The sequence below is a fragment of the Microcaecilia unicolor genome, chromosome 9 (genome assembly GCF_901765095.1).
Source record: "Microcaecilia unicolor chromosome 9, aMicUni1.1, whole genome shotgun sequence".
Taxonomy (NCBI): Eukaryota; Metazoa; Chordata; class Amphibia; order Gymnophiona; family Siphonopidae; genus Microcaecilia; species Microcaecilia unicolor.
Window position 1 is genome coordinate 35,369,013 of NC_044039.1, and position 12,751 is coordinate 35,381,763.

The window sequence follows — 12,751 nt, forward strand, 5'->3', positions numbered from 1 at the left end:
ACAGGTCTTTATCTGCCGTCACCTACTATGTTACAATCAGGTTCATTTTTGAAAGAGATGGACGTCCATCTTTTGACATAAATTGGTACTTGGACATCCAAATCGGTATAATCGAAACCCGATTTTGGACGTCTCTATCAGAAGTCCGTCGCAAGGACGTCCAAATCTCAAGGGGGGTTATTGGAGGCGTGGTAGAGGCGGGACTTGGGCGTTCCTAAGACATGGATATCTTTAAGCCATAATGGAAAAAAGCAAAGATGTCCATGACTAAAATTTGGACGTTTTCACCCGGACCTGTTTTTATTACAAATAAGGCACAAAAAGGTGCCCAAAATGACCACCGGAGGGCATCGGGGATGACCTCCCGTTACTCCCCCAGTGGTCACTAACCCCCTCCCACCCTCAAAAAACATCATTAAAAATATTGATTGCCAGTCTCTATGCCAGCCTCAGATGTCATACTCAGGTCCATGACAGCGCATGCAGATCCCTGGAGTAGTTTCATAGTACTACTACTACTTAGCATTTCTATAGCGCTGATAGGGTTACGCAGCGCTGTACAAGTTTAGCATGGGGAAGGACAGTCCCTGCTCAAGAGAGCTTACAATCTAAAGGTTACAAACTATGTAGTCAGTGTAGGTAACTTACAACTTAGGTAGTCAATGTAGTTTCATAGTAGGTGCAGTGCGCTTCACACAGGTGGACCCAGGCCCATACCCCCCCTACCTGTTACATTTGTGGAGGAAACAGCGAGCCCTCCAAAACCCACCAGAAACCCTCTGGACCCACATGTATGTGCCCCCTTCACCCGTAAGGGCTATGGTAGTGGTGTACAGTTGGGGGGTAGTGGGTTTTTTTTTGGGGGGGGGGTTGGGGGGCTTAGCACACAAGGTAAGGGAGCTATGTACCTGGAAGCATTTTATGAAGTCCACTGCAGTGCCCCCTAGGGTGCCCGATTGCTGTCCTGGCATGTCAGGGGGACCAGTGTATTACAAATGCTAGCTCCTCCCATGTCCAAATGGCTTGCATTTGGACGTTTTAGACTTGGACGTCTTTGGTTTCGAAAATTGCCAAAAATCAAATCTAGGGACGTTCACATCCAAGGACGTCCATGGTATTTTCGAAACCAAAGATGGATGTCCATCGTTTTTTTGAAAATGACCTTCTCCCCGCCTCCGAATTTGGACGTTTTACAAAGACATCCAAATTCCAACTTAAACGTTTCTTTCGAAAACGCCCCTGTATTTTTATTTTATTTAGTTTTTTAATTTTTGTTACATTTGTACCCTGCGCTTTCCCACTCATGGCAGGCTCAATGCGGTGGGCAATGGAGGGTTAAGTGACTTGCCCAGAGTCACAAGGAGCTGCCTGTGCCGGGAATCGAACTCAGTTCCTCAGGACCAAAGTCCACCACCCTAACCACTAGGCCACTCCTCCACTCTATGTTACTAAGGGCCCCTATTACTACAGTGCACTACAATTTTACAGTTATCACAGATTAATAGCCAAAATGAATACCATATAGCTTCTACATTAACTGTTAGTGGTGTGCCCAACATCCTCCCATAGAGTTAATGCAGAGACAACACACCTATCATACATGAACTGAACTGCAAATAACACAGATGCACTTCCTACTGAGGTAGCATTAATTGCTCATCATCATCTCCTACGTTAACAGTTGACGCGTGGTAAAGTACTGCATGTTAAACACTAAATTCAGTAAATGATGCCCAAATTTGGATGCCCCAAAAAATATGCATTGAGCACTATTCTATAAATGGTGTTACGAGTTGGGCTTTTTTTTCCCCAAAAATAGACGTGCGGCAAAATAAAAATTGTTGCGCGTCATTTTGGGCCTGTTACCTTACCGCCACCCACTGACCTAGCAGTAAAGTCTCACGCGTTAACTGGGCAGAAATCAGCGCGCGTACAATGCTGATTACCACCCGGTTGGCACCGCGTGCCACAAATTTTCCAGGGCGCGTAGTAGGCACACATAGAAAATGAAATTATTGCCTGGGCCACATGGTAGCCGGGTGGTAATTCAAAATTGATGCGCGTATGATGCGTATATGCGCCTATGCAGCTTAGTAAAAGGGCCCCCAAATGCATACCACAAGCTGGATTGCAAAACTCTATATGATAGCATTTAAAATAAGTTGCTGTTTTCTTCATTAATTTGTAGTGCTACAGTATAGACATGTTCTAACCCAGTATTAACCCGAGAGGACATGAAATGAGATTGAAGGGGAGCAGACTCAAAAAAGATGTCAGGAAGTATTTTTTTCACGGAGAGGGTGGTGGATGCTTGGAATGCCCTCCCGCGGGAGGTGGTGGAGATGAAAACGGTAACGGAATTCAAACATGCGTGGGATGTGCAGAAAGGAATCCTGTGCAGTAGGAATGGATTCTCAGAAGCTTAGCCAAAATTGGGTGGCGGAGCAGGTGGGGGAAGAGAGGTTGGTAGTTGGGAGGCGAGGATAGTGGAGGGCAGACTTATACGGTCCGTGCCAGAGCCGGAGGTAGGAGGCGCAACTGGTGGTTGGGAGGTGGGAAATACTGCTGGGCAGACTTGTACGGTCTGTGCCCTGAAAAAGGCAGGTACAAATCAAGGTAAGGTATACACATATGAGTTTATCTTGTTGGGCAGACTGGATGGACCATGCAGGTCTTTTTCTGCCGTCATCTACTATGTTACTATGTATTCCTTATGTAGTTCTTGTAGTATCCACTAGCTGTTGCTAATAAAGATGTACACATAAAAATGAGGCTTTACCATCTCCTCTGCAAATTTTATTTTTAAAGAAAGTCCACTAAAGATAAGAGTAGTTGAAAGAAAACCAATAATGCAGTAGTTAGACCCAAACACAATCCCCCACCGGATTCTGTATAGGTCGCTCAAATGTGGGTGCAGATCACAGATCCACGCATAAACTAATTAGTTAACTAGGTGCTAACAATCAATTGTTGGCGTTAACAAGCACTTAATCGGTAGTAATTAAGAGTTACATGCGAATCTTCCCTACGCTCTATTCTATAACACATGTGCCTAAATTTCATAGCGTGCGTCTCCAAAGGGGGCATGGCCATCGGAAGGGCAGAATTTAGGTGCAATATTATAGAATACCTAGATTTGTTCATCTATGATATGTTGGGCACCATCATTTACACCAGACTTTGGCAGACGTAACTGCTCACGTCTAAAGTTAGGCACAAAGAGAAAGATTCTATAGATGGCGCCTGGGAAATCCGCACAGAAATCGTTTTCGCCTAAGCATATTCTATAAGATTTAGGCATGGTATATAGAATATGCTTAGTTGATACCCCATCGCCTAAAACTACGCACCTCCATTTACACTACCGAAAACGTGGCATAAATCCCTGCGCATAGATTTACGCACACTGGACCATATTCTATAACTATGCGTATAAATATTGGAATGCCCACAAAATGTCCATTTCTCTACCCATAGCCACACCCCCTTTGAACTGTGATGCATTATAATTTAGGAGCAGTTCATTACAGAATACTCTTAGCAAGTTGTGCACATAAATTCTAATTATTGCCAATTAGTGCTCATTATTGCTTGTTAAATGCTGCTATCAACGCTGATTACGGTGGTGGGGGGCGGGACTGGTGGTTGGGAGGCGGGGATAGTGCTGGGCACACTTATACGGTCTGTGCCCTGAAAAGGACAGGTACAAATCAAGGTAAGGTATACACAAAAAGTAGCACATATGAGTTTATCTTGTTGGGCAGACTGGATGGACCGTGCAGGTCTTTTTCTGCCGTCATCTACTATGTTACTATGATTAGCTTGCTAAGCCAATTAAGTTACATGCGTTGTTACAGAATACACCTGGATTTCGGCGCAGATCTCTAGGCGCGCTATATAGAATCCGGCAGAAAATACACGCTAAGCTAGTATTCTATAAAGGTGCAGAGCACCCTTTACAGAACAGTAGCTTAGCGTGCATCATTTTGGTGCCTAATTTTGGGTGCCATTTCAATGTCCTAACAAGATTTAGTAAATGTTAAAAATATACAAGATTTTGAGTCTGTTCGTGTACATTTTTAAGATCCTGAAAGTCCCCAAGTCCCTAAAGCTGCTGTCTTTAAACATATGTTAATCTTTACAGTTTATCATATCTATCCCATTACTTTATTTGGGGGAAGGGGAGTATCCAATCAATTGAAATACTTAAACAGGTTGCAGCCTCTTATCAGGCTGTGCAGATGTTCAGGCAGAATGTCTTGAACTGAGGCTGCTGGGTTGCATTGCTGGGAATAAAAAGAGGTCATCTGAGCTCTCCTACAATAACTCATGTCTACTAGTTACTCCATGAACAGGGAGCTGTAAAACTGTCAGCCAGAATGATAGCTTAACTGAGCCACTCCCTTGCACAGAATTCTGTAATCCACGGGGACAGAATTAGAGAATTGTATTTCCTAAAAAGAAATGGTAAGCAATAAAGGACACATTGAATTATCTAGTCCAAATTCATAAACCAAACAGAAGCAAAAGAACATTAACACAGGAGGGTACTTTTATACCAGCCACATTAGAGAAAAGTGCATATATATTGTTCATTGTGCAGTCTTTGCTTGATTTTCAAAGCAAAACTATGCACATATTTTCATTTTGTAAACTACCTCAGGAAACCCATGCACAAACATGTATACTCACTATTTGGTGAGCATAGTTTTTTCTGTAACAAATTATTATTATTATTAGCATTTGTATAGCGCTACCAGACACACACAGCGCTGAACACCTGATACAGTCCCTGCTCAAATCTCGGACAGCCTAAAAATTCTTGGAGTTACCATTGATCGACACCTAACACTTGAGAGTCACGCGAAAAACACAACCAGGAAGATGTTCCACTCAATGTGGAAATTGAAAAGAATAAGACATTTTTTCCCAAGAACTGTCTTTCACAACCTGGTACAATCAATGGTACTCAGCCACCTAGATTATTGCAATGCACTCTACGCTGGTTGCAAAGAACAAATAATCAAGAAACTTCAGACAGCTCAAAACACTGCAGCCAGAATTATATTCGGTAAAACAAAATATGAAAGTGCTAAACCCCTACGAAAAAAGATGCATTGGCTTCCACTTAAAGAACATATCACGTTCAAAGTATGCACCCTAGTTCATAAAATTATTCACGGAGACGCACCAACCTACATGTCAGACCTGACAGATCTACCACCCAGGAATGCTAAAAAATCATCCCGCACATTCCTCAATCTTCATTTCCCAAGTTGCAAGGGTCTAAAATACAAACTAACGCATGCGTCAACCTTTTCCTACCTGAGCACACAATTCTGGAATGCGCTGCTGCGCAAATTAAAAACAACCTATGAATTAGCTAACTTCCGAGTTCTACTGAAGACGCATCTCTTTGACAAGGCATACAACAATGATAAACAAATATAAACTCCTATATGCACATCCAAAACTGCCTCTACTATATCTACTTGCCAAAACACTACCATGTTTTTTCATTATCATGATACCCAAGATTCTGTAATTAACACTAAATGTATACTTTCTTATACAACTCCTATATATTTCTTAAATACTTCTTAATATGTTTGTTTGTTAATATACTATCATGTTTTATCATTGTCATGCTAACCAAAATCCTTCAGTTATTACTAAATGTATACTTTTTCATGTATCTCTATTACTCATGATGTATTGTAAGCCACATTGAGCCTGCAAAGAGGTGGGAAAACGTGGGATACAAATGCAACAAAATAAAATAAATAAATAAATAAAAGAGCTTACAATCTAAATAATACAGACAGACAAGACAGTTACAGGTGAGGGAAGTAATGGGTGAGAAGGGAGGAAGAGACAAGGGGAGGGCAAGTGTGGCTAGGAGCCAAAAGCCAAAAGCCAAATTACACACATATGTGCTCAAGTATTTTCACCTGTACATTGGGTGAGCAATTTTGCAAAAGCACATTTAAACCCATTTCAAATGGCTTTGAAAATCACCTTTATGTAAACAGATATTCACAAATATCTTTATAACCCTTGTGTTCTCTCTCTTTTTCTTTTTTTTTTACAAACTGTCTTTTCAACAGGTCTTTAAAATCTGCCCAATTACCTGCTCTTCAGGTAATAGTGAAAAAGAATTAGGAATGAGGATAAATGGAGAACAAAAGCAGAGAGAAACATAAATAGCATTGTCTTTGGAGAAGAAATTAGTTTCCTTGGTTTTATGCCTTGTCGTTCAGATTTATAAAATTTGGTTCAAGTCGGTATACAGTACAGTCCTTTATCATAATCACAGAATAAGAAAGAGAGAAAAATAAAATCTCCCAAGAGACAAGGGATGTCATTGATTAGCAGACCTTATATGTATATTATTTTACACAAGTGTGATGAAGCTTCTTGCATTATCCAGCTTGAACATTTTTATTCTTTCAAATACAATGGTGGGAGAAAGGATTATATATAAGGGGTTGAGAATATCTATGGATGTCTGTTTAAGGGCAAAATAACTCTTCAACAATTTAATGGAACAGGACCAAATTTGGCATGGGGACAAAAAACTGGTGAAAAGATACATCAAGTTCAAAAATGGATCAGATTGGTCTGGGGGTTCCAAAATGGCCCAATGCATTTTTCCAGGAGAAGCTATTTCAGCCTTTGCAGCATAGATACAGTTAGGAAATTGCTCCTTTCGAGCTGCACCTCCCCTTTCCTCTAGTCACTTGGTCATGGACACGGAGGCAACACAAACAACATAGATACACACAGAACACACTGATCTAATTACTAGGCCACGCCATTCAAATCATGTGCTTGCACAGTCCCCATGCTCATTCACACTCACTCGGTGTCGACATTGAGCAGTATTTAAATCGGACAGTGCCACTAAATATTGGCTGTGACCACCACAGCACTTGCCAGTTACTGCCAGGGCAGTCTGGAGGCGGTTACGGAGGAGCCAGTAGTTATTCAGGCAGTAATCAGGGCCAGTGCCCACATAGCTAAACAGGCATATAGGTCAGTACAAAAGGCAGTCCTAACTTTTCCCAGTTACTATTCAGATACAACACTAATTATCAGCTATATCTGCATAGCTTACGGGTACTGCCAAAGATCCAGATTTTCAGGGCAGGTGCCTTGTTAGGGCATAGTAATGAATATCAATATCTTAGTCAGTTTAAAAAAAAGCCCGTCAACTGCCACAGGTGAATATTGACCCAATTAAGCCTAAGACAGAATAGAATATTCATAGCTCCTACAGCAAACCCTTTCACACATGAGAAACAGATGACTTTTCTTCCTGTCTTAGAGCAGTGATGTAGCAACAGGGGGCCTGAGCCCCCCTCCTACTGTTGATTCAGGCCCCCCCCCTCCAAATTGCAGCACCGTCTGCTGCTATGGCTGATGGAGGTCCTTTAAGCCCTGCCAATGGAAGCAGTCCTCCACTGGCAGCGTGGCAATTGGCAGCTGTTTCTATGGTCACCGCTGCTCCAGCCGTCCCCCTACCCCGCACATGCTCATTTTTAGCTAAACTGAGCATCACGAGGGGGGGGGGGGGGCATGGCAGCAGTCCATGGAAAGCACAGTCAACTGCTAGGCCACAGGTGGAGGACCGTTTATTTTCTAGTGGGGCTTGGGGAACCCCACCAGCTCAGGTATTTGGGGGTCACGAGGGGCCATGGACAGCATAGCAGGGGTAGAAAGCAGGAACAGGGCAAAAGTTTGTGGTCCCAGCCCCCAAAAAACTGAAGGTCTGGCTATGCAATTGTCTCAGACTACTGCTAGCTTTCTCTGACTTGGTTGAGTGTTCTCATGGTATAGCCAAAAGAACTGGAAGATAGAGTAGCTGCCCAGTAGGCAATATGGTCTTTCTTTTTTTTTTTTTTTATTTAGATTTTGCTCACACCTTTTTCAGTAGTAGCTCAAGGTGAGTTACAGTCAGGTACACTGGATATTTCTCTGTCCCAGGAGGACTCGCAATCTAATTTTGTACCTGAGGCAATGGAGGGTTAAGTGACTTGCCCAAGATCACAAGGAGCAGAAATGGCGGCTCCTTTTTTTTTTTTTTTTACAAAGAAGTGAATTCTAACAATTCTAAATATTCCTGGCAAACAGGAAGGGGAGAAATCAGCTGAATAATTATGGCACTGAGAATGGAAGTCAAGCAGAGGGGATGTTTATGTTTATTTTGAGATTTAATGAATCGCCAATCTACGGCACTGCCAAACCTAAGCGATTTACAATCTTAACAATAAAAGAACAGGAACTCCATTCAAATAAAGGAAAGGAAACAACGTAAATTAGTCATACAGACAACACAAAAGTAAAACAAAAATTTAAATCAATAAAAGCATGTTAGTGCCACCTATAACCCTGCCTGAACTCCAAAGGCCTACAAAAATAAGTTGGTTTTTAACTTAGTCTTAAACATTTGGAAAGATGATTCTTGCTGGATCTCTAAAGGCATATTCCACAAACAAGGGGCCAAAAATTAAAAAGCATTATTGCGTGTGGCTTCCCAGTGAGCTCGAGAGGACCCAGGTAAGACCAATCCATGGTCATTAAGAGAACGCAAGATCCAAGGGGGCTCATAGGGGACAGTCAAAGTGGCTAAATAATCTGGTGTTCCATCATGCAATGCCTTAAAAGCTAGCGAAAGGATCTTAAACTGGATCTGAAATTTAACAGGGAGCCAGTGGAATGGAGGAGTAGCCTAGTGGTTAGTGAAGCAGACTTTGAGCCTGGCGAACTGGGTTTGAATCCCACTGAAGCTCTTTGTGACTCTGGGCAAGTCACTTAACCCTCCACTGCCCCAGGTACAAATAAGAACCTGTATATACTATGTAAACCACTCTGAATGTAGTTGCAAAACCAAAGAAAGCCAATATAATAAGTCCCATTCCCTTCCCCTGCAGCTTCAAAAACAAAGGGGGTCACATGATCTTTAAGCCTCGCTCGGCAAAGAAAGTGGGTGGCTGTATTCTGCAGAGATTGCACAACTTTAAGAGTGTTCTGTGGAACCCCTACATAGACCACGTTGCAGTAGTCCAGGCAGGTGGGCATGGTAAAGTGTTTAAAAATTCATTGTCTATAAACTTCTGAATGCTATGCAATATGAAAAAAAACTTTTTTACAACTGTGGTGACATGTTGCGTGAAGGACAAGTAACAGTCCACTAGCAGAAAGACGAAATAGGAGACATCTGTTTACTAAACAGGTTAGGTTGTAGGGTCAAGAGTGGGACATATAGGAAGGGTGGCCTATGTCTTGACATGACATTGCCTCTCCCTTACTTTCTGTCTCTGCTCTGTATTACATTTGGAAGCTCCTCCACCTTAACTTCCTTCTCCAATATACATTGCTCATGGCATCTCCTTTCTCTTACCTTCTGTCTTTGTTGTATATTACTCATGGTGTCTGGCTGGAATTCCAACTTATCAGTCCTACAAAGTTTCCAGTAGAGGATTATAATGATCACAACCACCAAAGTCACTGGCACCACAACACCAACAATAATCCACAGGTTCTGGGTTTCCTTGGATGATTCTTTTGCTTTGTCTACAGCTGCAAGAGTTTGAGTAACAAGAGAGCACTATTTTTAGCCAGTGTTATTTAACAAAAGAAAGCAGCGCAACAAATGTTATAAATATTTTTCTGTATTCCATTCTCCACTAGCACAAAGGCCTTTCTCTAGCTGTTTTTTCATCCCCAGCAAGTGCTCTTAGCTGAGTTATCCTCTGCAGCTATCTTCATTCCCCCATTTCCTTTTGCATACAGTACAGATGTGAGACATTTCCCCGAGTATCAACGTACATAGTACGCTAATACAATACATCACATGCAAACATTTCTGAGCAATGCAGCATATCCATGGCTATAACATATACTAAACTAAAGAATATCCACTCATATATGAGATAAATGTATCAAATGCAAATCTTTCTGAGCACTGCTGTGTGCCCACGGTTGTTACCTTATATTACACTAAAGAACCTTCACTCATGTGAGATAAATGTGTTGCCAGTTTAATGTCAGTGTTTTCCATGTCTGATAAAATAACTTATGTCCTACTGAACTAGAAAAATATTGCGTAGGCCTCCTGCACCTTGAGCAAGGTCAATGAAAGTCACTTCAGAAGTCTATATGGTTGTATTAAAAGCATAGATAGAATACATTTACCAAGTTACCATGGTGAAGCTGCAGTCATAAGCATTTTACTAATGAAAGGTAATTACTAAACGTGAAGCTAATTGGAAATCGTAAAAAAAATGGACATATGCAGCTTCTCATATTTATGTACACACCATTAGCCATTAACACCCCAACCATACACAGCACCATAAGATGTCATGATATTGGAGCATGCAAACAGCTGCAGGCCCACCACTGATGCTGCTTCTCCTTTCTCTAAACCCAGACCTATTTTATCTATACTCTGAGGACTTACGTTGTGCGAGGACACCTTCAACGTGATATCCCAGAATGATGGCAGCTCTCTGGATGTCAACCAAGTTGATAAGAGCTGAAGCCTTAACAGCATCGAGCCGCTTCCCATATTGATCCTCTATGAAATATATCAACTCTGCAGGGTCATTGGAACCATCAATTCGTGAAATGTTCACTAGCTGGAATAGTACAAAAGGATGTTACAGATTTCAAATAGGCACATGTACAGGTCACAAGAGACCTAGCATTGTGTATGCACAAGCAATATTAAGTGTTGTACAGATGGTACTCAAGAGAGATGGTAGCTGTAATACTAATTTAATAGCACGGAGCCTTAGTAAAAGACTGCATAAGAAAGTTTTGTTCCATCAACATAACTTACAATTGTCATTTCATTTTGTTTTCTCAACAGTACTACAAAATACTGGTCTTCCTTTAAGTTGATACAAAGCTGAAGACACAAAATCCGCAGCCTAAATTCAAATAGAACTACCAACACTACATTAATATGTGATCTTTACGTCTTTCATTAAGATGCAAGTGTAGAAGTAGAATATTAATGAAAATTATATTTTTAATGGGGTGTGGAAGGGTCCTTCAGCTCCCATCAGTAAGGATTAGATCTCTACCGGGCTATGGCACCAGCAGCCTTCACTTGCAGCCAAAAAGAAGTAGGGCAGGACAAAAGTAAATCCACAAGGCGCCACAGGGAAGTCCAAAACATGAGGTTTATTGATAAAGAACCACAACTGAACAGACCCAAAATGGAACCTTATTTTGGCGAAGGTCACCTGCCTCAGGGGTCACAAAATCTTATGAAGTGATGTAAAATTGTTCAGTGCTATGCTATCAGAACAGATGTATGTGTAATTCCAAAACTTATCCAGCATAAAGCTGAAAAAAAAGCTACCTTACTGAAGGTACCAAGGTATGCTTTTTGGAAGCCTTGGTATCTTTGGTAAGGTAGCTTTTTCTTCAGCCGTCAGTGGACAAGTTTTGGAGTTAAACATAGAGCTGTTCTGATAGCACAGCACTGAACAATTTGACAACACTTCATAAGATCTTGTGACCCCTGAGGCAGGCGGACTTCGCCGAAAGATGGCTCCATATCGGGTCTGTTCATTTGTGGTGCTTTATCGGTAAACCTCTAGTTTTGGACATTCCTTGTGGCTCCTTGTGGATTTGCCATTGTCCTGCCCTACTTTCTTTTTGGACCTCTATCTAAGTTAGGTTTTTTCTCTGGTTCTGACACGTCTTTTCGTGCTCTATTAAAGACTCATCTTTTCCAACAAGCATTCCACACATAGGCCTAGGCTGATTCTGCAATGGGAGGTCAGGGTCGAGTCCAATTGTGAGGACTGTTGTTTATGCCTGGGATATCTTGCCTGTGCCTGTATGTTTGGTCACTTGTCTTTTTCTGTGGTCTTGTTGTGTCTGTATGATTGAGACAGTGTTGAATGATAAGCATAGTTTTTTCTTTCCTATCTACAATTAGCTTTCCTTTTAGTTTGTTTTTGCTTTTAACATTTTTACTGTAAACTGCTTTAACTTGCCTGCAACAAAAGTGGTATAGCAAACTCAATAAATGATAAACATCCATGCCACTCCCATGGCCATGCCCTGTTTTGAGATATGTGCTTTGGGATGTAGGTGCCCAGTGTTATAGAATAGTGTGCAGCCAGATGCACACACAAATTCTAATCGGTGCCAATTAATGTCAATAATTGATTGTTAGCACCCAATCATTGATGGTTAAGAGCTCGTTAGCCAATTATGTTGCGCCCAATTAAGTTGCACCCAAATCTGGACACCATCTTTAGAATCTGGGGGTATGTGCATAGATAGCAGCACCACCATGCCCTTCCCATGCTCTACCCATGTGAACGCATCCCTTGCTACTTACATGCACCCCTACAGAATTGCACTTAATAGTCCTGTCGTCACTTTCAACATAATTATACATCTGCCTGTGAAAATGCTAGTATTCTGAACATTTACATACTCATGTGTCACAGCAATGTGGGCACATAGCTTATAGAATTGCCCTTCACATGGACAGATACATGCGTAAATGACCATTTCCTGGTTACACAGAGGGGCATAATCGAACGTGAATGCCCATCTCCATGGGCGACTATCTCCAAGGACGGGTACACGAAGGGGCGGAACAGACCGTATTTTCGAAAAAGATGGGTGTCCATCTTTTGTTTCGATAATACGGTTGGTGCCGGGCAAATGCATCGGATTTGGGCGGATTTGAGCTGGGCGGTATCGGTTTTCAGCGATA

The 12,751-nt window shown here is 41.7% G+C and overlaps 1 protein-coding gene across 1 annotated transcript in view; it reads right to left on the bottom strand.

Annotated features, from left to right (window-relative positions):
- The window catches only part of KIAA1549 (KIAA1549 ortholog), a 227,335-nt gene that overhangs the window by 71,460 nt on the left and 143,124 nt on the right, over positions 1 to 12,751 (bottom strand). The window contains exons 9-10 of the mRNA XM_030214742.1: positions 10,466 to 10,643; positions 9,404 to 9,582 (exon numbers count right to left, since the gene is read on the bottom strand). Coding sequence (XP_030070602.1) covers positions 9,404 to 9,582; positions 10,466 to 10,643 — 357 coding nt within the window. The remainder of the gene's footprint in view (positions 1 to 9,403; positions 9,583 to 10,465; positions 10,644 to 12,751) is intronic.